General features: G+C 42.3%; 1 protein-coding gene across 1 annotated transcript in view; it reads right to left on the bottom strand.

The window, feature by feature from the left end:
- HSD17B4 (hydroxysteroid 17-beta dehydrogenase 4) overlaps window positions 1-25,307 on the bottom strand; it is a 108,061-nt gene that overhangs the window by 40,955 nt on the left and 41,799 nt on the right. The window contains exons 14-17 of the mRNA XM_019554992.1: window positions 25,096-25,147; window positions 24,064-24,135; window positions 21,937-22,040; window positions 17,254-17,319 (exon numbers count right to left, since the gene is read on the bottom strand). Coding sequence (XP_019410537.1) covers window positions 17,254-17,319; window positions 21,937-22,040; window positions 24,064-24,135; window positions 25,096-25,147 — 294 coding nt within the window. The remainder of the gene's footprint in view (window positions 1-17,253; window positions 17,320-21,936; window positions 22,041-24,063; window positions 24,136-25,095; window positions 25,148-25,307) is intronic.

Consider the following 25,307-nt stretch of genomic DNA (forward strand, 5'->3'; position numbering starts at 1 on the left):
TTGTTAAGTTAGCATATGCTCGGGGCAGTGGCATGTTCAGGGGTAATGCCCTAAGTAACATGCACAGCTCGGAGTTGCCATGGGAAGGCTGGCGAGCAGGGGAGTGGCTAGGACCTGACAAGCCTGCTCCCTGCCTGTCAACTCTCTAGAGGCAACACCATCCATTTCCCCCCACCCCAACACTGCACAGCATATATAGGACCTGACAAGCCTGCTCCCTGCCTGTCAACTCTCTAGAGGCAACACCATCCATTTCCCCCCACCCCAACACTGCACAGCATATATATACACACAAGGCACATACACACAGCCCTCAGCATCCTCCTCCAGCCCCCGGACCTGAGACTTGCCTTTGGCCACCGCCTAGCACAGGGGTGGGCAAAATGGCAGATCCGGCTGGTGGCCAGACTTCATTTCCTAGCAGCCTCTGCCTGTGTGGCTGAGGCCGGGGTTTCCATGGAGACCGGCCCTAGCAGTGCTGGCAGGGTATGCGGCAGAGCTGGGATCTTGCAGCCATAACAGCATGGTCTGGAGCCACAGTAGAGGCACAATCTTCAGCCTGCATGTTCTGGGCAGGGGATCACGGCTTTGCCCTGGCTTTGGACCATGCTGTCACCACTGCAAGATCACAGCCTGGCCCCAGAGCAGCTCCCTGCCTTGCTGCACACCTTGCCAACACTGCTGAAGCCAGTCTCCACAGAAACCCCGGCCCCATGCTATCACAGTGCGGCTGCTGCTGGGGTCTCCATGGAAACTGGCCCCAGCCAAACAGGCAGGACTGTTGGGAAACTGATTCCACTACCAGCTAGATCTTTGCCTGCCCCTGGCCTAGCAGCGCAGCCAGGACTTGGGGATAGCAGTAGGGGAGGAGCTGCCCCTGACTGCACAGGAATGCGTGGAGCCTAGGAATATGCAGAGAGACCCCCTGTCACCACTTGGCAGCTGTCAAAAGAGTACTATGCACACACCCACCCACTCCTGGCACTGCTTGTGTGTGTTGTGCTGCTCAACACAAATGAATCTGAGCCATATAGCATCAATATTTACAGAATGTACTACTTTCTAGTGTTTTACTACTGAACAAATGAAGATAACACTATTTTTCCCTTAACTGAATACTAATTCCGTCTAAACCCCAACACTAAGTCATATCACATACCTGGTCTTGTCTTTTTATGAGACATGAGTTAGGATGCTGTGCAGGATTGGATTGGGCCCTTGAAACCCTGGGAGTGTCTGCCTATACTCTCTTACCATACACAAATAGACATCATCTGCGAGAAGGTGGTACAAACTTATGACTAGGTATGGTCTGGGCTGTAGGTTGTAGCCATGTTGGTCTAAGGACATAGGCAAATAAGGTTCTTTGGGTAAATCTGAAATATTTATTTTACCAACTTAAATAGTTGGAAAAAACATTTAAGTGCTCAGGGGTCACATAACTAATTATGGTTTAGTATTTGTGGCATAACAAAGAGCTACAATTTCTGTTCACATGACTTTTGTGCCACCATAAATGTTTTCATGGGAACACAATGACCATGTCTATTTGCAACCACAGTTCTAGGGCAGCAACTTTGAAAGAAGGTTTTTTGTTTTTTTTAACTAAGGGCAGTCTGTGACCTCAGTCCCATTAACAGTTTCTAAAGATAACAGTCATCCAAGAAATTCTCAAAAAAAGATTATTCTTCCATATTATTCAAGAGTTTTCCTTCAAAAGAAATTGAAAGCTAATAGCAAAAAAAGACAGACACCAAAAACAACTTTAATCCTAACAAAAATTCACTGAATAGGCCTATGCCAGGGGTCAACAATCTTTTGCCAGAATGGGCTACAAGTCTTTACATTCGGAGTGAACAGCTGCTTGATCTTACCCTTGCCACTGATCCCCATCCCCTCTGCAATGGGGCTAAACCCAGATACAGATGAGCAGCAGGCTGCGTAGCAGTCTTGGAGCTTTTCAAGAGGAAGTTAGGTATTTCCCTGGGATGGTTTAGTCAGGGATGATCTTGCTCTGGTCAGGAAGTTGGACTACAGGACTTCATTAAGTTCCTTTTAGCCCTACTTTATGATCTTATGAGTCTTTATGCTGTGTTCCAACAAATGCATCAGGAAGCAGTTAAAAATAACAAAGTTTGGAAAATTAAATCCATTCAATGGATATAAAGTCCAAAGCAGGAAGTATTTTTACCTTTCCTCAATGTTCCATCATAATGGCACTATTCCCAGTTAAAGAACACGTAAGCCAAAACTGGCTAAGACATAGCAGGAATAATCCAAGTTTAATAGAGCCAAGTTACGTCTGCCAACAATTTCTTTTCACTAAATGCACTCTTTGGTATTATTTCATTATGTGAATAACAGTCCAGAGAGAGAGACTTTTTAAAAATAAGCCTTGTTAGCTTTGCTTTCTACGTGCCTACAATGATGACATTTCCTGAGCCTTCAGTGATAGCATAAAAAAAGCGATACCTCCTTGGAGTATGACAAGAGTCAATTGATACGGGGCATTAGATTGAAGTCAGTCATAATATGCTTAGATTGTTCTCCAATTAATAACACAAACTGTCAAATATCATTTCCTAACAATTTAGGAGTCCTGCCAGATCACAAAATGAAAGGCGATATTCAACTTGTCTGCGCCAATTTTTCAATCTTGCCAGCAGACTACAATAAAAGGTCACTGGCAAAGCTAACAAAAAAAGGAAGCCAGCTATCCACTTACACATTTTCCCAAGTGACAAAAAAGGGTTTCATCCAAGAGGGTGTAACTTCTTAACATAGAAAAAAAATACACGTGACAAAGAATTCTGACTGCTAAACCAGGAATCTGGATCTCCAGATTTCCAAATCTTATGTTTTTCCACAGAAATGCTATAAAGCTCTTTTTTCCCTGCAATCAAATGGCTTCCACTTCAGCTAATAGCACTGTTATAGGTGGCAATTTATCAAAGTACATGCATAAGGAATTGGTTGAACAGGGATAACATTTAAGGACGTTTGCACTAGAATATCTAGTGGCCTGTTTTAGCAAAGTGTCCAAATTATGTTTAGCACCCATTGATGGCAAACCAGTGGGACAATACAAGTTACTGGAACAACAAGGCTTTAGTTTTCTCTGTTGAGTTGCGTTTTTGGAGATTACATTTCAGGTAAGAAATCTTGCCTTCACATCAGAACTAGATATTCATGAGAAACAAGATATTTATGACATAAGTAGGTAGCTTATAACAGGTTCCAAAAACCATCATTTTTGTGAAAATCCAGAACACAGGTTAGTTCTTTGAGCAGATACTCACTATGGAAAATGCCAGCATACAGGTGTCTAGGTAATACTTACAATTCTAAGAATAAAATTGTTCTTAAAAATCTGCTTAAAAATACCACCTCTTTCATTCAAACTTACCCAGGTGCCTGTAAATGTAGAGGCTGCTCTGGCACACTGTAATTATGGCATGTGTACATGTCGAGTCTGCTGGAGTGTGCTAATTAACACGCTCCAGCAGCCTCTACATCTTGTGCATCAGCATCCTCATGCTTCAAAATGGCGGTGAGGGGCACTTTAACTAAAACTTGTTCAATGAGCTTTAATAAAAGCACACCCTCCATCATTTTGAAGCACAAGGATGTTGACATATGAGATGCTATAGGTGCTTTAAGTAATTAGAGTGGCTCTTGGAGGTGCTCTAATTAAAGTGCCCCCTTCCCCCTCCCTGGAGCATGTGTAAAAGTGCCCTCCGTGACTAATTCTTGCCAGGCTTCAGCAACAGCAACTGTTAAAAAGAAAAAGAAAAAAAAGGATTTAACTGAACCCCCCTGACAGACCAAGAATGATTAACTAACACAGCGTTCATGCTGTACTTCTCATCCTTTCACTACATCCCCTCTACTGTTTCTCCTGCCGCATATCCATAAGATGGAAAAATCAAGTTGCATGCTCTCTAAGTTACAGATCATATCTACATAGTTGGTGGTTTACAAGATGTTTACTCTTTTGAAAACTATTATGTATACCATGCCTGCAACTAAGGTACACACACACATTTAAAACTTCTCCTCTTCCATAGTCTGTTACACAGAACAAGTCACCTAGGTTTGTGGAACTTTACTACACATTAAAGAAATATTGGTACATCTTTTGATAATGCACTAAGAAGAGAAAAGGAGGAAAGTTGTCAGTTTGTTACAAATAGCATTCTGTTTTATTAAACCGCCAGTAGCATAATACATCCACCCACCCTTAACTATTTTACTATGCAGAACCAATCTCACTGTAGTCCAAATCCACAATTAACTATATACCACCAAGCTCAGAAAAATATTTTTCCTCTCTGCTCAGCCTGAAAGTGAAAAAAAATCCTGAAAGTGAAAAAAAAAAAAATCACACAACTTGAAAGTGGCATCGTAAAACAAACTTTTTCTAAGTAATTTGGTATTATTAGGTGCTCAATCACTACACAATTTCAGGAGTATTAAGAGTAAAACAGTCTCTGAATACTAAAATCTCTAGACAAATTAAGAAAATATTATCATGTTCCTGCAATGGCCTCATATCCCTGTGCTCTGCCTGTACTGTCTTTTGTCTCCAAATACATTTTCTTGGCATTGTCTCAGAATTTGTGAACAAACAGCAGCATTTCATTCTCGCAGTCAGGGAACAAATTATTCATGCTACAAAGACAAGAGTCACCTGAGACTTCCAAGAAGCTCTCTTGCACTGTCCTCTGGAGCTGGTATAAATTTACATGTTTTCAGCCAATGTTGCATCACATTCGTATAGTGTGGGGGTATAGTTGACATTTGTCCCTTAACTATTTTTCCCTTGCATGCACACTACTCTTTCAGATTACTTTCATTAATAGGACTATACTCCAGCACTATTGAAACACACTGCCCAATTTGCATGTGACCCTTTTACAATGTCCCTTCTGATCTTCGCATGCTTTTGACTCAAGTAAAGGTATCGAAGTAAAATAAACATTAATCAAAGAAAATAAACACCATTAGGAGGTCACCATCAAAATACACTGTAATTATAGAGCCGTCCCCCTCTCCCCCACATACACACACACAATTTATTTCAACTTTGCAGAGCAGCTTTCAGCTATTTCTCCTTTCACCAATAAAGTTATTCAGATGAGGGAAAAAGCAAACTACGTGGAATTCCACCCCTTAAATCCATGGTAGCCAATAGCCCCCATCTTCACACAGCCCTGCTACTTCTGGCTGATTATTCCTGTGGCTACTCAAAGGGAATTAATGCTGCTTTATACGGTATTAATTCCTGCAGGGATGCTTCATAGGTCTTCAGGTGATAGCACTATGTATTAAAGAACAGTTTCCTGGTATGCCTTTGAAGCCCCATAGTGAAAATTCAAAAGGGACAAGAAGAAGAGGGGCGCAGTCAACCTTATATGTGAATGTATGCATGCGCGCGCACCCCCCCCCATTCTCTGCACAAAATGGGGAGGCATATCTGCAGGGGAACACTGCAGTTACATCAGTGTGGTAAGTCTCATCCATTCCTCCATATCTGAGGTAAACTCAGGTACTGAAACAAGATATTTGCCTCTCAGCAGCTAAATCTCACAACCTCTGATCTGGTGTTGCAGAGTTCACTCTGAGAACCTAGTTCACCTTGACTACAAATATCACTGCAGCAAATTCAGGACAGATCGTCATTTTGAGACAGCACCAGTAGAGGATAAAGGAAGGAGGAGAAGGGAACTGATCAGTAGGGATCTGGGTCTTCTCCGTTCAAAAAAATGTAAAAGGTCTCTGCTAAAAAAAAAAGCAAGTTCTTTGATTAAAACCCCCCAGATCCATGTTTTATTGATATATTTACATTTTAAAGCAATTTGAAAGTCTACCAGTGCTTTAATCACTATAATAAAATAAATTCTAAATACCTATAAATCTGGCATTTCATTTTGGGGTTTTTATCATGGGGGGGGGGGAAATCAGAGCTCCCCCTGCCCCCATTGTTCACCAGGATGCAGGTCGAGCTGCAGCTGTCCCTCCCTGTTTTGTGGTGCAGAGCAGCCCTGATATGCCTGTTCCCTGCCCACACTGTTGTCCCTCACTCCCCACCCAGAGCCCCTTGGGCCCTGCCAGCGCCCCTTATGCTCCCCACCCACATCCCTGGTTCAGGGGAGGTGGCAGCTGCTGCGGTGCAGTGGATCATGGAGCCAAGCTCTCCCTCCCCCACAGGTGGCACAGCTGGAGCAGAGCCCATGGGATGGGGGGACAGATGCAGGCTACCCACTGTAGGCTTGGGGTTCCCTGCCCTGTTGCCCTCCCTCTGGGACCTCCACAGCTCAGCAGGTGGGACCCTGTGCAGCAAGGGAGTGGAGCCAGGTGAGAGGAAGCTCAATGCTGCTGCTGGGAGCTCCTTGCCTCCATGGTGAGGTGCCCCCTGCCCAACCAGCAGCAGCAAGGTACTTAACTTTGCAATGCCACCCCTCACCATGGTAGCATCGTGGTAGCTTGTGGCCGCAGCACTGAGTTTCCCTACCCTGCCCAGCCCTGCCCTGCCCCAGCACACTGGGATCTGCCCGCTGGGCTGTGGAGGGCAGCAGGATCCACAGTGGGCAGCCTACTCCCACCCTGAGCACAAATCTGTGGGGTACATGCACCGCATTCTCCCCCCAGGAGTATGCAGAGTGGCAGGAAGCCAGCCTTCTCCCCCTACCCCATAACCCCCTGGACAACCGGGCCCATGCCACAACCACATCTCACCCTACGGCTGTGCATTCTGGACCTGGGCCCCAAGACCCACACACTGGCCCAGCAGGGCAACAGCCCCAGCCCTGCCCAACTCCCTCCCTATGGGGGACCTCAATTTCCGCCTCCCCCCCACCTCCTGCCACCAGACTTATTTCTGGGAGCTGCTCTCCAACCTGTCTGGTGGCCACATGAATATGCATGCATGCATGCACATGGCGTTCCCTGCCTGACTGCCCTTCTGCTCCCCACATCCCCTTGCAGGCTTGAACTTTGCCAGCCTGCAAGGGAAACCTACCATTTTCCAGGTTTTTCTCCTCTAAATGAGAATATCTGGGTTTTTCTCTTTAAAAATGAATAAATCCAGGTTTTACCATGACGAATGGAAAGCCCAGATCCCTGTTAATCTATTACACCATTTTAGCCCAGTAATATATCAGACTTTAAATACTTAAAATGCATTCATTTTCTTTCTGTAGCAACATTTTAAGAGCGTTTCATTTCAGAATTCACTCTTCTGTAACACGACAAATACTGTACATGCATTTCAAACCATACATAGCATTATGTCCCCGGTTTGAGTTAAACGCTGCAAACAATTGAAAAAACTAATTAATTAGTTAACACTGGATGCGTTCACACATACTATTAATTTGAAGTAGGCGCAGTAAAGCCTACAGGGAAGTGCGTCTACAAATCCTCCTTCTTGGGAGGAGATTTGCTTCCAATGGGAGCAGCCTAGTACAGGGCTGCTCCTGGCTTGTTCTGCCCTGCAGGATCGATGGGGAACTCCAGGCTCCCCCTAGTGCTAGTCTGGGAGCTGGCAGGGAGCATGGGGCCAGGAGAGCTCTGCCAGTTGCAGCCAGCTCTGGGCTGCACGTACAGACTTCAGGCACAGCCCAGAGCTATCTAGGAACTGTCCTGTTCTGGGGCAGGTCCCAGCCAGTTCTGGGCTGGGCAAGGTCTCAGCTCCGTGATCAGAGCTGCGGCTGGGACATTGCGTCCTGCTCCTGGGAGATGCCTGCTGTTGGGGCAGATAGTGGGGTGGGGTGAGAAACAAGGTCTCCCTGTCCTGGCAGCTCCTGGCCCCAGCTCCACAACTGGAGCAGCAGCTAGAAGATTCCTTCATGCCCACTGAGAGCTGCCTGTTGCCAGGGTAGGATGATAATAGAACCAGGGGTGGGAGCTGCCTGCTGGGACATGGGAACATTGTCCTGGCCAGGCCCCACCATTGGACCCCACCCTGGCAATGTGGGGCAGGCAGCTCCCGATGGCATGGAGCAATCTCTCAGACCCTTCTCCAATTGCAGAGGCAGGGCCAGGAGCTGCCTGCTCCTGGGGCAGGGGGACACTGTCCCAGCCAGGAGCTCACCCCAGCATCAGACAGCTCCTGGGGGCAATCTCCCAGCTACAACTCTGATCACAGAACCAGGGCCAGGAGCTGCCTGCTGCCAGGGCAAGGGGACACTGTCCCAGCCAGGCTCCATACAGCAAGCAGTTCCCAGGGGAGGGGTTGTTCTCCTGCCCCCTGCTGCCCAGAAGCAAATTTGCTTCTGGTCCATGTCTACACATGGGCTACTGCACAGTAATTATGGCATGGTTAATTTGCTATTTGCATCTGCAAGTAGCAAATTAACCATGCAGTTGGCTAATTTACTAGGCAGTAAACATCTGCACGTGTAAACAGTGATGTTTTACCACACAGTTACTCAACTGTGTGGTAAAGCATCTCATGTAGACGTGCCCCTTAACTAGCAAAAGGAATAGAACAATAAACGATCAGGTGATGTCTACATGCAATGCCCTGGTGAGAACTATAATCAACTTCACATCTGCCCAGACTTTGGCTCACAAAAGACTGGAACTCTAATCTTCATTAAATGACATTACTCTGATAGGATTAATAAATATTTGTGTTACAGATAAATATATGCCAACAGCTGACAAAAATTATGAAGCCATCCACTGGCAAAGTTGTCTATTGGTGTAAGTGGAATTCTGACATCACCTTATCAATAAAAATGTTCCAGTTTCAGCAACAACTTGCCCCAACGTTATGTATGACAGTTCAGCCAGAAAGGACACAGAGGTCGCCCTTACTCTATACCAGGGGTAGGCAATGTTTTTTGGCTGGAGCGCCAAAAAATCCACAGTGTCCACCTTAGAAGATGCTGGAGTGCTGGCATGCCAGAAAAACAAAATGAGGGTTGGGGGGGTACATGGCAGGATGCACTGTATATTAGTATATTTAATAATCGTAAATGTTGCCTTTGTTGTTGTGTATTCCTTTTTTGTTGAGCATGCTGCAATGAAAGAGAGAGAGAGAGAGAGAGAACCAGACGCACGTGCGTACACACACACACACACACACACAGAACCACATGCACAAACACAGAGAACCAGAACATACCTAGAACAGACACGTGTGCGCACAGAGCCACACCGAACCAGACAGAGGCAGACAAACAGACAGAACCAGCTGTATGGGCACATGGAGCCGGGCTCCTGGGCCACTGGAAAAAGTCCTGCCCAACAATGCCCTAGTCCTGCCACAGCCCCTGTGCTTCTCCGGGAGCTAGCCCCCAGGCTGCAGCGCAGCTGGCCAAGGCCTGGAGCCTGCCCATCAGCCCAACCACCCACCCATCCTGCGCAGCTCAGCCCACAAAAGGTGCAGCACTCCTAGCAAGAGGCAGTATCAGCCTCATCCTGGTGGGGGGGCTGAGGCCAGGGCTGAGCTCGGAGCAGGTGGGAGTTAGGCGGGCTCAGTTGCAAGCCCTGCTGCAAGCAGACTGGGCTCTGTGTTTGGCAGCAGCTACCAGAGCCTGGGCCAGTGGCAGCCAGGAGACTGCAAACAGCTCCTCCAGGCTCTGGCATCAGCTCCATACCAGCAGGTGTACGCGTGTCTCAGAACAAACAGAGATGGGGATAGGACTTGAGGCAGCACAGACCTCCCGCTGTCTGCTCTTAGGTGCACATGTAGTTGCCACCAGCATGGAGCTGATGCCGGGGCTGTGGAGCCTGGCGCAGCTGTTTGAAGCCTTCCTGCTGCCTGCTGCAGCTGCCCACAGCCCAGGCTGGCTTCAAAAAGCTGTGCTGGGCTCTGGAGCCCCGTCATCAGCACTGTGCCGGCAGCAGGGGAGGGGTCAGGGTTGCACTGCCTCAGGCCCCTCCCCCACCATCTGCTCCAAGGCATACATGCACCCGCCGGTATAGAGCTAATGCCAGAGCCCATGTTTGCAGGCTCCTGGCTGCAGCCAGCCCAGGCTCAAGGTAGCTGCTGTCAACCACGGACCTCAGGCTACTTGCAGCAGGGCTTGCAGTCACCCAGCCGCCTGCTGGGAGCAGCTCAGGCTTTGTGGCTGGCAGCAGCTGACTAGAGCCCAAGCTGGCAGTGGCGTGCCGAGCAAAATGGCCTTGTGTGCTGTGCCTGCCCCACATGCTGGGGGTTGCTGACCCCTGCTCTATCCAGACATACCAGGCTGCTAGAAATACCACACTAATTGGAAGGTGCTATATATATTGAGCATTTATACAGTAGTTCAAAAAGACTTCATAAAATTAAGGAGAGTGATGTTGACATCTCCCAGAGGGCATTTGTCTTGGACTAGAAATAAAGTATGTAGAGGCTTCCTAAGTTGCTCCTTAAACACATTAAAGACATCTTAAACTGCAGTCCAGTGTTAGTCATGATAGGCCAATGAAAGCTATCCACAGAACCCCACAGATCTCTTGGTTATAGTGACTCAGCAGCTTGGCTGACTCTTGGTTCTATGCTTTAACTACAAGGCCTTTCCTTCTAGTTCCCAATTGACAGAATGATGTACAATCTTGCCAGGATAGAAGAGCAATAGTAGATTTTGCATTTTCTAGCTAAAATAGCTCAAATACAGTGGCCTCATAAACATCAGTACATTCCCTTGATAGAAAGAACACACAATATTCACAGTTAACTCACCATACAGAATTACGGAGTTCTTTACTCCAAAGCAGGGGTGGATCAGGCAGCCAGACTCCATTTCCCAGGAGTCCCTGCCTAGATCACTGAGGCCAGTTTCTATGGAGACCCCGGTAGCAGCAGGGCCATGACAACTTAGGGCTGGGATTTCCATGGACACCACCCCAGAAGTGCTGGCAGGACACGCAATGGAGGGGAACTGCTCTGGTGCCAGGGCTGGGATCCTGCAGGGGTGACAGTGTAATCTGGAACTGAGGAAGAGCCATGATCCTCTGCCTGAGGTGTGTGGGCAGCAGATTGTCACTCTGCCATGGCTTCGGACTACACTGTCACCGCCAGCTGCACGCTTTGCTAGTGCTGCTGGGGCCAGTCCCCATGGAAACTCTGACCCCACGCTGTCACAGCACTGCCACTACTGGGGTCTCCACGAAAACAGCCCACAGTGACGCAGGCAAGGGCTGCTGAGAAATGGAGTCTGCCCAGCCCATGGGCTGGACATTGCTCTAAGGGCATGCAAATGCTCTTGTAGATAGGGTAACCTGTTATTTCCAAAGTCAGGTATTTTACTGAAGAAATACATGCAGTTATATAGCATTATAGTAATCAACAGTACTTCATCTTCTCCTTGCAGTTGGTTTAGGTGCCTCATTTAAGTAAGCAATGTCAGCAGCTGAAAAGGAAAGGGGAACAAGTGGGAGAGGAACATAAGGCAATAAAACTCATTTCTTTACAACGGCTGAAGAGGTGTTCCTGAAAAAATCTCTTCTCATATTTATTATTTACCATCCTTACTCCCATCACTGTAAATTCAGAATATTATTTCTACTACCAAAGTTAATTAAAAGCTTATTTCACCTCCATCCCCTTTTCCAAACAGAAGAAAGAAATTAGTTCATATCTGAAGCAGCCAGATGCCAAAACACAGTACCACAAAAAAAAAAAAAATCCGCTTATATTTTACCCAGAAACCCTTGGGCAATATCACCTAGCCATTTCCTTTTTTCTGCATAATTTGCCATTCACTACTGCTTATTTTATATTGCTCCCCAGTGAGAGAGGTTTTCAAGAAGCGAGCAAATGTGTTTAGGAAAAAGGGTGAAAAGGAGAGAAATCTAATGAGATGTGGATCACAGATTGCATATCTTATCTGCCTGGTTAATCATTTAGTGGAATCTGTTTTCATTAATTAATTTAAGATATCAATTTGACAATTGGCAGGACAAGAGTAAGTAGATGATACTCAGACTCTCTGACTACATTAAATGTCCCCTCTGGGGTTGAAATTGAAGGATTCATCTCTTGTTAAACTGCTAATAGTCAAACACTTGCTGGACTTTTTTGATCTGTCAAAAACTCCATTTTACTCAAAGATTTATGGGAATAAATGTAATAAAGTAATGCTCAAATTGCAGATTGAGAGCAGGCTGGAAAAGTATTACCACGTGTGCATTCATATGCATTAAGGTAATAAAACAGACAAAACAAATACTAATAAAAAAGCCATTAGCTCTTCATAGTAGTGTGCATTTCTGCGCAATTTAGAAAGAAAACAAGGAACATTTACACAATTTGTGACGTAAGTCTGGAGGCCATTTAGAAGGCCATGACAATGCAACTAAGGCGTTAGGTAGACTGCAAAGTCTTTTTCTTGCCTATTTAATTCTGATCTTCTTTGGAACAGATATAGATGTAGGACAGTTACCACACAATCCTGAAGGACTCCATATGGACAAAGGATATCAGTGACCTGAAGGCAAAATCTGATCAGGTCAAAGTCTGAGGGGGGCACCAGCAACCACTTAATGCCTCATGAGATCTTCACTCATTTCACATACTGGCATTTCATCCACCATACCCATTTTGACTACTTCCTGCTCAATGGTGCCATCTCCTAATCACCAAGACAAGAGATGCCAGAGATATGGCTATTAAAAGCAAGACTCTGCCCTACATCCTGTGTGGCTGTAAGGCCCAAGTGAAAGCACTACAACTCTGCCACCAGGCCATACAGGACTAGATAGATGCTGAAGGCCCCAGCATCAGCTGGGACAATAGCTGTAAACCACACTCTCTCAGCCTGTGATAGTTAGCTATATCCAATCACTGTTGTACTGGATGAGTTCAATAAAAAGATCTTGATTATCAGTGTGATCATCCTCTTCAAAAACTGGGAGCAAAAACCGTCCAAGCACTGACTGATATCCTTAAGGGGAGAGGTACAAACAGAACAGTACAGGCACTGACCAGTGGGGCACTAGTAACTTGGGATATAAGCAGTGAGCACATCCCAAGAGCCTGCAGAGTATCCCAGCGCCACTCAAAGATGATGAGGCACCTCATGTTAACTGACAACATCAGATGGTCACGGGACATCTACATCAAGCATATTATTGGCAATGGCCAATATGTAGAACTGGCTGGGACCACCTGCCAAAAAACAAGAGTGAACTCGCCATCCCTCCTTATATTACAGACTCTTGCAAAGACTGCTCATGATACTGAATACTCCCCACCCCAGCAATTGTAATCCACATGCTAAGAAATCATCATAACAATGCCTTAACACTTTACAACTCTGTACCATCGTGCTCATCATGTGCAGGGGCCTGTCTCCCTTCTTACCATAGCATGGTAATCCCAGGCTCATACAGGCTGCATGATATAAATGTGTTAAAGTACATCCACTATGTACCTACATGGCTACCATGTGGAAAGCCCTGTATTGTCTTCCAATTCCATCAAGCCATGTAATAACTGTAATTTTAACATGTTAAATCAGTTACCACAGATGCACAGCCTGACAACAACCTGATGCCATTGACCATTAGTTTTTAAAAGCCCTGCCAATGGATCCTGCCAAGAATGGACAAGAAAATGTTTCAATTAACTTCTTTGGGAAAGATACCCAGGCCACTCTTTCTCTTTTGCATCCCTTTGCAGAGTACTGCAGGGCTCTGTTCATAAAGAAATATAGTAAGACAATTTGAGTGTTAATAGTCTGTCTGTCAGCATTCTGATCCAAGTCTTTTTTTTAATTTTTTTAACTAAATCTAGAAATTGAAGCAAAATTTTTCATATCTGCATGTAATTAAGCAGCTACAATCTTTCCCCCACCCCCCAAACTCAGCTCTCAACAATGTTATTTATATTATCCTACAGAACAAACAGAATATGTTCTACATAGTAAACTGCTGAAAGCTTATTTATGCTCCATGCACAGTACAGTTACTAATTTGGGATCTAGGCCAATTCCCACTGAAGTTATTCAGTCTGCTGAGTTCAGTAAAACTTCAAATGGGCCACTGTGGGGGGTGGGAGGCGATTCCTCTTAATATTGTATGCTCTCCTGGTTACTGGAACAAAGGAAGTGAAATAATGATTCTAGATAAGATATCTGAGTTTTGTTACAACATGATGGGAAAGCCATTGGCCTTGAGTAGGTTGACTCAACCTTGGGTTGAACCCACCAAACTTTTTTTTTTTTTTTTTTTTTTTAAAAAAAAAAAAACAAAAACAGTAGGGCCAAAATACCTAGCAGTTAAGAAGATGACAAAGGACTTCTGGCCTGATAAATTGTGACTTTCTCAGAGGGGAAGGAGGTTCTTGGGGAGCTGGTCAAAGTGATAAGTATCAGCAGTAGCAAGGCCTTCTTACAGCAGCCACCACAAGATGAGGAAGATTCATGCATTCAATTAATTGTTTTAAAATATTTTTTCCTCTTATATTCCTCTTATTTTTTCTTCTGCTTTGCTACACTGTTAAAAAAGAAACACCACTTTGGTTCAGGTAAGTTGTCTGGCTACTGTATGCACCACTGAACCCTAATCCAAAACACTACAATTAGATCATTCACAATGGTGAATATACAGGGTACTATAAATCAGGGCCAGGTCTAGATAGGGAACAGGCAGGGAAACTGTAAAATTCCACTCCTGAAGGGATAAAAGGGCAAGGTCTGATGGTTACAAGGGTGCGATGATTGGCCAAAACTGAAGAGCTCATTAGTCGGGATCTCCATAAATTGCACTGGAAGTGACCCCCTGCAGCAGTTCCTTTAATGTTTTTCATTTCACCACTTGCCCCCACCACTCCCAATTGGTGGAGGGGCCCCACTGGCCACGCTGTTTGCCACTGATCACTAGGGAAAAACCGCAGCACATTTAAAACCTCTGGCAAATCAGACCAGAGACTAAGGCAGGCAAGCAGCAAAATGAAACATATTAAGGCAGGTACTATGGGAAGTACTTCTGGCATGATTTATGGAGATACCTCCTCATTAGTTAAACTAACAATTTTCTGCTCTTCTCCTGAAAGTGCTAGACAAACGCACCTCTCTCTCTCTCTCACACAAGCAACCTAAGTCCCCAGCATCTTCTGATCCTGTGGGAAGAGTCTTTTCCAATTTTTTTTTAAATATTTAATATTAGTAAGGCATCCAAAATATAATTCAACCCCAATATAGTTCTAAAGTTTGTTCTCAGAAAGCATTATTTTTCCAGAGGGGAAAATCAACCTCCACATAAGTCCCTGTATACCTGTATCAATAGGTACACAAAAGGCATTTGGCAGCAGTGCAAAAGGTTGTAAAAGATTGTTTTCTTTTCTTCCCCCCACCCCTCCGCTTTAACTCTACTTGGCTATGGGAAACACAATAAACAAGCTTTTGAAATTGTATGAGAAGTACACAGTAGACTAACTTTGATCATAAATATCCTCTGCTTTTTAGCAGTTAGTCTTCCTGTTCCCATTACTGTTTCCTTTAGAAGTGCAGGGGATGAGGGGGAAAAGGACTTTGACTTTTGACTAATTTCTTAGCTAACATCTTATTTAAATTGCCCACTCTACTTGACAGCTTATTTTGGCTCATTAACAAGCAAGATATTATATGGGGAGATCAGTGCTTTCTAAAGGAGACCTTAAACAGGAAACTGGATTTTATGTAAGACACCAAGATCTTGAATAGATGTTCACGTAAAGTCTTTGTGCTGTTTCTGAGTGTATCAAGGGTACAGGAAATCTGTAGCAGGTGAAGGGGAAAGAACAGTTCTGTGACAGGGATGTCAGACTATCTATTTGTAGGTTTATATTTTATATACAACATATATTAAATCCAAAAAAAAATCCCCCTGCTGCACACTGACTATTTTTGTGACTATGGGCAGGTCACACAGAGGACAAATTTTTAAAAGGTGCAAGTGTCAAAAAGGATACAGCAAAACCATAACAAGTATAAGAAAGGGCAGCAAAGGTGATTAGGTGTATGAAACAGCTTCCATACATGGAGATACCAAAAAGTCTGGGAGTTTTAAGTTTGGGAGACAGACAGACAAATTGCAGAAGTCTATACAATGATGATCAGAGGATGGTTATTCATTGCATCTCATTACACAAAGAACTAGACAATATCCCATGAAATGACTAGGCAGCTAGTTTAGAACAAAAACTTAAAGTTTTGTTTCTAAACAGTCTATAATTAACTCTTGGAAATCACTGTCACAAGATTCTCTAGAAAATGTAATTAGGTTTAAAAAGACTGACTAGACAAATTCATACCAGACAGGTTATCAGGGGAAACTAGTCACAACAGTCAGGGATGCAAACCTGAGGACAAGGGAAATGGATTACTTTACACTTGTCCGAACTCTCAAACTCCATTACTTGCCACTGCCAGAGACAAGATGTTGGGCTAGATGGATGCTTGAACTGACCCAGCATGAGAATCTTGATGTGCTTACATTTTTAAGAGCTGGAACACCAAAATGGTCTATGAATTTCAGAAGCTGGCACAGAACTTGGGTGTTAGCTACAGCAATGCTGAGCTTAAGTTCCCTTTGAGCATTTAGTTTATCTGAGTCTATAATTCCTCTGAAAGCCAGGAAACATCTAGGAGTCAGAATTCCTTATCATTTTTGGAACTTTTAACCCTCTTCGTTATGAGACATAAAATGGGAGTGCTGGTAGTGCTAGAATCTGCTTAACAGTCAGAATTTGTTCACTTCTGGGGTCTATGCAAGACCTGTGTATTTACTAAGTATATTGCTATCAGAAATGGATGCATGTGAAGTATTGGGATTTGGCGTCTTGTTAAAGGGAAGTGTGACTGAGCAGATTTTTGTCAATGTGTTAGGTTCCATGTTTTACTTTTATATTTTTGTAGAGCCAACCTGAGATTATGATGGGTGTACTTGCAAAATACAGAAATAATACTGCAGGCTGTTACTCATCTATATTTTGTCGAGCATTATCACTGCATCTCATCATGCCTTTGTACAATTTTTTAGAATTCTGATTCTGCTGATTATTATTTTTGGTAAATCTTGTATGACATGCTAATTATTTTAGCTACCCTGACAGTAGTTTGACAACAAAATAAATGCATGTTAGTACTGTAGTGCCCTTACAAAAGCACAAGACATATTGGACAAAAATATAATATGTGCTTATGATACCTACTTACATTATTTACTTTAGTTCAAATACAGAATTCATTAAAACTGAAGAGGAACCATGGCAGGACTTTCTCCAAGTGAAAACTTATAAGGAATCTTTCCCTTCTTTAAAAAGGAAAACTTTACCTGATCAACTGTTGTGACATCAGAAAAAACAGCATCAGGTGGTCGGTTAGGTGGGTTCACAGTTACCTGGAAGGAAAAAAGGAATCATGGTAACTACTTCCAGGAAATTTTAAGGGTGTTTTTCATCTGGGTTTTTTATAAAAAATAAAAGGAGAGAGAGCCACACGACTGTAAAGCAACAGTCTATTTCTAGGTTTATTTTCTATATACAATACAAATAAATTTTTGCCGTACTGTCACAGTCCAATTATACTGCCTTTAAAACAAAATGAAAACAAAACGAGAAACAGCCCGAAGTGAAAACAGCCCAAACAAATACCAGGACTCTAAGATTTTCAAAAGCAGTAAGAATAATGCAATATAAAGAATTGTATGCAAATACTTCTGCTCCAAAAACAATTTGAAGGCAACTAATCAAATAAAAACAGATTATTGATCCAGAAGCATTAGATTTGGGTAATAACTGCAACATACTAATTAAAGAAGTTCCCTTGAAATTGCCAAAAAGTGCCCAAGAAAGAAGAACTGGTAACATGCTAAAAAATTACCTGTCATGGCTTTGCAGAATATATAAACCAAGGTTAGTATTTTTGTTTTCATTTACGCACCAAAAGTTATTGAAATGCTACCTTAAAAGCAAAAGCTTAACAAAATATAAACACTGTTCATTATATGAATTGCTCTGAACCTTATGTTAATAAAGAAGTCCAGAAGCTTGGAAACATGCTTTGTCCTTCCAATTACAGGCTGTATTTTTAACTCTCTCTCTTGAAAAAAGGTCCTCTTCATATAATCTGCAGCTTTTATGAAAATTGTAAACTCTACACAACAGGCTGTCAGAGGTTCATCTCAAATGACAAAATACCACAACCAGTTAAAATTTCAGCTACTTAAATAGTTTATTTAAAGAACCAATAAGAGGAGAAGAGGACAGAATGAATCTGACTTTATTCAAATAAAGATGCACTAGAACCAGCCTTGAGGCTGACTAAGAGAGTATGGACACACATTTGGAGCTGTTTCAAAAGGCGAACTGATAATTGCAAGCACACAGAACATGTTATGTTCTTAAGGCTGCTGACAGGTGTTAAATTAAAAAGTGCGATGGGATCTGAAGCACAATCTCAACAATTGCACTCCCTACCACGCCAGATGCTTATGGCAGGAGGCATGATTGTGGGGACAAGCATCAGACCCATTGCGCCATACTGCTAGGGTGCCTCTACGCTGGCAAGTAGCAAGTTTGGGTCCGTGCACTCCCTGGCTGGGAACCCCAATAAGCTGACAGGTGCTCCCAGTTGGTGAAGCACATCAGAGCCAAAGCTTCTTCTGAACTCTCCTGGCTGGGGACTGGAATCAGCTAATTGCAGCTCCCAGCCATGAGAGAGCGCCATGCTTGCAAAATGACACAACAAATCAAAAGCAGAGTTTAGAAAAGAACCTATAAGCCAGTATTTCAGTATTCTACAACTACTAAAAATGCTTCCCCTTACACTTAAACTACCAATAGCTGAGCCCACCCTTAACACAACTGCACATCAAGAACTCTAAGTATAATATTCCTTTTTGGGAGCTCTCCTCATCTCCAATCCTTCATCCTGCTTGGAGCAAAAATCATAAGAACTGGATTAAAATAAATTAGAAATCATTCAAGCAATTTGAGTTATATATTCTTTGTTTGTTCAATTCCCCTTTATACTAAAGCAGAGATTCCCAACCACCGGGCCACAGCAGGTTGGTTGCAGGGTCATGACACAAGCCCCCCGTTTGGAGCCAGGTCCACCCGCCCGGCTGAGCGGCTTCTGGGGTCACAGCTGAGCTTCTGGGGTTAAAGCTGAGTGGCGGAGGAGCCTGGGAGAGAAGCAGCCAGCTCCACACACCCTGTCTCACTCCTGCCAGGCCATTGCAAAAAAAAAAAAAAAAAGGTTGGGAACCACTGTATTAAAACATCTTGTAAGCATCTGGCAGACATTACAGTCAAGACATACTTAACCAGTTAATCACACCTTAAACAGTAACCTGGCTGCAAATTCATGTAATTAACAGTACAATGAAACAGGGAATAAGCCCCAAAATCATTACATAAAATGTGTGTAATAACTTTGTGGCTGGTTCACACTGCACCTTAAATTGAACCTGTGACCAGCTCCAGGGAGCCTTCAAGGGCTCTGGTGCTCTCCCAAGGCTGGGAACGCTGGTCAGCTGACTGGCATTCCCAGCTAGGGATGCACCAGGCACCTGGCTTGCTACTTGCCAGTGGAGGGGACACTCAGGATCACCATCCAGGCTCACCCTGCACCAGCAGTAGGGCCAGTTGGGAACCAAATCAGCAATTCCACTATCAGGCCTCCTGCCATGCACATGTGATATGGCAGGAGATATGACTGTTGGAATCCAAGATCAGACCCCATCATGCCTTTACTTGTTCATCAGCAGCCACAGAGAAAACATTTGTTTCATTAAACTGAAACAAAGACCACAAATAAATCCATTCAGTTAGCACGTCAAAGAACCATAAAGCTAACACCATGTAAATATGAAATTAATGTTACTAATGTCAATATTAGAGTAAAATGAAAGAAGTCTACTTCCTAAACGAGAGAGCATTACAATTTTAGACTATAGCTTTTGGCCTAGATGAGTTCAACTTACTTTCTGGTGAGCTTGTGTTTTTGTCACAAGCCCTATTTTAGATGACGAAGTCCAGAAATGTTGACTAATGCCAGAAATGTTGACTAATGCTGCTATTAGTATACAGGTGGGCTGTCTGAAACAGGGCTTACAGCTTTCCATTTGTAAAGATGCTGCTGAAATGCTCTGCCTCATGTATAACAAGAGTAATTCTTCAAACTTCAGTTTATGAGCACGTTATACTAAGATCCAGCGCCCCTGTCACTTCATGGTTACTTTTGGGGTATCTCAAGATTTGACCTTGATATTAGGAAGCTTGTATACAATGGAACACACGCTCAAGTTAAAAAGCAATCTCTGCTGGTCAGTTTGCTTTTTGCAGCCATCTTAGAAGCAATTTTTTTGGGACTATGGAGGCAAAAGCTTCATATTATAATCCACGAAAATTAATTTTCACAGTACACTGCCTACAGGACGGCAAAGCCCAAAAGCTTATTATTGTATTATAGTGGAGCCTCAAGGCTCTGATCATCAGCACAGCCATCAAGTTCAGGCACTGTATTTGGAGTTTTTTTTCTATTTAAATGCCATGTTTTTCATGTCAAATGAGTAGCTGCTTCATTCATTTGGACTTATATACACACACTAAACCTCACTCTGACATGACATGTCACTTATCAACTCCCTCCCCTAATGCAAATATTTCGCTCTAGGTAATAACAGAGATTGTTTGGAAAAAAATAATGCTGTATTTTTCCCTCCCCCTTTGTGCTTCTAACACAAACCCTCCCTCTCTCTAAGGATCCCTCCCCTTTCTTGCTAGATAAGATTTAGAAAGAGCTACACCTAGGGGTTTTTTCTAGCAATAGTACACTGTAAACCATTTTAAATGAACAAGATACTATCGCTTATTTGAAACTTCCTATCTAACCATTTTCTACTAAATGCACAGAAAACACTGAATAAATGTATAACTGTATATCAAGAGACTATATACGTTGCAGAATCCCAATTACATTTATTGCTTTGCATTCTTCCACGCTGAATACTTAGTGTGCTCAGATGTATAGCTGATTTAAAAAGCCATTAAAGTCTTGATTTGTGCCATTACAATTAAAAAGAGAGTCAAACTAGATCTTTAAGTAAAAGAACTTAAGAAATATAACACATAATATCCCTTTTTGGAATAAATCTGTGAAAACAAGCTCCTGAACAACAACAAAAGGAATACTTCTGCAAATGAGGTTACTAATGTGAGGTCGAGCCATTTTTAAAGTGTAGATGGTGGCTAAGCTTTTCCTGTAGGGATGAAAAGCCTCTACAAGTTGGAGAGAGCTATACATGGAAATAAAAAAGCACAGATTTTACACAACAGTGAGGACAATCAGGTCTTCATGATACAAAGCCACTTGGAATATGTCAAACAGAAGAGGAAATAAACAGCGATAAAAACCTTCAGTTGAATACAGTGTCACATAAAAGTACATATGTTAAAGATGACCAAGTTAAGTCATATCCTGGGAGCAGGATAGGTATGGTAGTGTGGTACTCTGTTCAGGCTAATATACTCTTTCTGTGGGTTATTTTTGTTTTTTAAACACAGATAATTAGCCCATGTAGAGCACATGTTAAAGCAGCTATACTGGTCTGTACCAGTGCTGTTCCTCTGGACAGCACACCATTATTCAATGTAGTTACCCGAAGATGTTTATGCTGGTCTATTAATTAAAAATAGTTTTTATATACATGCAGAACAAATGAAGAGATAAAGCTACAGAATCTTTTTCTCTGTAACTATACCAGAATAGCAGACAGACCAGCTACATTTACACAAACATACTCAGTGCCATCTACTGGTAATAGAAACCCGGAGTCAATAGGCACTGTACTGTCAACATAGAGCTCCTCAGAATCCACTTGCTTGTCACCTAATATATTACACTTGCTATTGATCATATCCAACCAACTTACTAATATAAGGAAAAAAAACAGTATAAGCAAAAGAGAAAGATGCCATTAATTTCTATGCAAAATAATACAGCTGAAGTTTACCTTGGCCTTTTCAGATGTTCGCTTTCCCCCAAAACCTCCAGCTCCAACAACAAACAACGAGAACTGGTTATAGCACAATAGATCCTTTCCACAGTAGGTATGAACTAAAAGACAACAACAACAACAAAAAGGCTAGACTCTTTTTCTTAAAAAACACCCAACATGCACTACTCTCAGATGTACTGGAGACTGAATAGCTCAGTTTTACAGATACCAGCGTTCATCTTCATAGGAGAGAAGACAAAAGGCTCCCTTTTGAATTATACCATCGTAAGTCATTTCCTAAGTAGTGAAGATTAATGCCCTGTTTCCAGCTAAGCTATTATAGATGCTCTTTAAATAAAAGTATTAAAATAAAAAGAGCTATAAAAATGCTGATGACATTCCCAGTGCTACACAATGGTTGACAACAAACAAAGTGCTAAACTTAATGAGTATTTCAACATTTCATACATCATTAGCTGTTTATTTAAAAACAATGGAATTATGCCATAAACTGTGACATATTAGAAGCCATTAAGAAACCCAAGTGTAAAAAACACACTGACAAACTCATACATAACAGCCCCAAATAAATATTGGAATCAGAACTCTTGGTAGAGGTGATATCTGTTATTAGACCAACTAGATACTTGCAAAAAAATGTCTTTACTTGCAAGCTTTCAGGCACATGCACCCTTCTTCAGGCATACGAGAATGCAAAGACTAAAATTTATCCTAGGTGAAAATGAAAACTCACATTTCACAGGAGAGCTGAAAGGTGTTGTAAGAACTCCTAATTGAAAAGGTTCATTTTGTGCAAATTAGGCTCAGATAAAAGTTAGAGTAGTCTATTTACCTCAAAATTGTCTGATGGCAAGCAGGATGTTGCATTCCTTCTGAGGATGGGTTAATGTAAAGTCATATGAGGATGGGTTAATGTAAAGCTCTCGTGGGCAAGGAATTTCTTTTGTGTTGAGGCAGCTCTGTGAACATGTAAATTTGACTTGAAGCAAAAGGCTGTGGCAGGGGTATCAGCTTTCAAGGCGCTGAATTTTGCTTCATTCTTGTAAAATTATGAAGTTTTCATTTCAAAACGGCTAATTTCGATATCTTTCATGTTTCAGGGACACATGCTGGTCTGCAGGCAAAAGGAATCAGAATTCCAGGTAGAGGTATCTTTTATTAGACCAACTAGATATTTTCAAAAAAAAGTCTTTATTTGCAAGTTTTCAGGCCCGTGTCCATCTTCAGGAATAGGAGAGTGCAAAGATTGTAAAATTTCTCATAGGTAGAAATGAAAATTCATATTTCACAGGAGAGCTGAAAGGTGTTGTAAAATTTCCTAGTTGGAAGATCATAATTTTACAAGGAGGAAACAAAATTCAATACCTTGAAACCTGAAAGCTGACAAACCTGAAAGCTGACACTCCTACTCCAGCATTTGGCTTCAGGACAAATTTACATGTTCACAAAGCACAGAGTTGCCTCAACACATGAGAAATTCCTTGCCCGGGAGAGCCTTCCATCAACCCATCCTCCTGTGAAATATGAAACATCATAACCAGAAGGAAGCATAATTCAGTCTTCAGCAAAGCCAAAGAACCTTATCACCAACATAAGCATGAAAAGATCCTGTGACATTGTTTGCTTACTCTGGTTTCCTTTTTTAAAAACAAAAAAAGGATAGCAGGATAATTTTAATAAAGAATTCGTGTCCATAAAGTTAAAGTCAGCAGTGGTCTTGGAAGATATACACAAGCATATACTCATGTTCATGCATACACACACGTATGCAGCGCCTGTTAAGAGAAACTGCCTAACTCAACTAGCTTCAGATAAGACCAAGCACTGCAATACCAGTTCTGCTCAATTTATGGGAAGCCCCATCTCTGCCCAAATAAAATAAGACCTGAAATTACAAATACTGTTTTATAATTTTACTTATGCTAAAGCACATGACAACATGCACATAATAGCACACAACTGCCAATTAACTTGTTTCTCAGCAACCTAACAGAGAAACTAGGATGTTAACAAGGTTTCGGCCTTTACTGGAGAAAGCCTGAGAGTTATTGTTAGCGTAGGTTAAATTCTGAGCCTGTCAGCTTTTACTGCATCTCTTTAAAACATTATAAATGCAGTTACCATCTAACAGAATGACAGCTCCTGAGCCTTTGTCAAGAACATCAGCAATAGTCATTTCTGAAGTTAACTCTCCTGAAAGAGAAAGGAAAAGAAAAAAGAAAAAAAAAAAAAATCACATACACTGCGATATACAAAAGTGCTGAAATAATAATCCACCATGTCTTTTACAGCCCTCTTCTCCCTGTTTTAACCAGCTATTTATAAAACTTATTGAGGCATCTTTGGAATTTTACATAAGCTACGTATTAGAACCACAAAATATTTACATTAAAAGTTATTTAGAATGTATTATGAAACAACACTGGTGACATTTTTGTTTTTTAAAAAAAACAGCCTGCCTATTTTCTCCATTAGAACTAACAAAAAAAAGATACACGTTACGACTCTAATCCTGTAACAGACTCCATATAGAAGTCCCTCAGCTTGAACCGTGGTCAAAACAAGGGGAAACAGTTGCAGGATTAAGACTTTACAGACTACTACAAGGCAAAGTACACCTAGAACAGTTATGAACTTCAAGGTTCAGACAACCAACTTAAATGAGTAAAAACTAAAAGCTAGCATTTTCTGAAGGGTGCTTTGTCTAAAAAGGTTGAGAACCACTGTCAATTAACTGAATCAGAGACATATAAACTTTCATGAGCAACAGCTAACTTTATCAGATGGTATACAAGGAGTGATTTAACTACATAAGACAGGGAAGATGGGGCAGAGCAGAAGGAATGAGAGAGGGCAGTGCTGAGAGGTAGAGGGGGCTGAAGAGAAAAAACAAGGCAATAAATCCATAGGGACATAGGGGTTATAAAAGCTAATCCAGGTAACAGGATAAGAATCCATACTGTCATTTTAGACTATATTTATTACAGTCCAAGCTACAGCTGATTTCTTGTTCCTCTCAGTGCTTATAAAAAAGAAGTACTATTTACAACATACATCAGTGTACAACAGTGCATCCATAATTTCATAGGAAATAACAATACATAAAATTATAAAAATCATCATAAATTAATATAAAACAGCTAAAGAACTAACCTGAGGTTGGAAAAGGTTTATACATCTCCAGATATTGCTCACCATGTAGAAGCTGTGTAAAAGTCAATAGTGTTACAGTGGCAGTCATTATTACTTTACACTGCTCCCTTCCCTCCCCCACACATCCTAGTTAAGGAAATATACATATCTATATCAATACATATATGAAAAGGCATTAAGAAGAATGCAAAATTTTTCCTTTTTCAGTTTCT

The sequence above is a fragment of the Crocodylus porosus genome, unplaced genomic scaffold, assembly GCF_001723895.1.
Source record: "Crocodylus porosus isolate Cpor-Errol unplaced genomic scaffold, CroPor_comp1, whole genome shotgun sequence".
Lineage (NCBI taxonomy): Eukaryota > Metazoa > Chordata > Crocodylia > Crocodylidae > Crocodylus > Crocodylus porosus.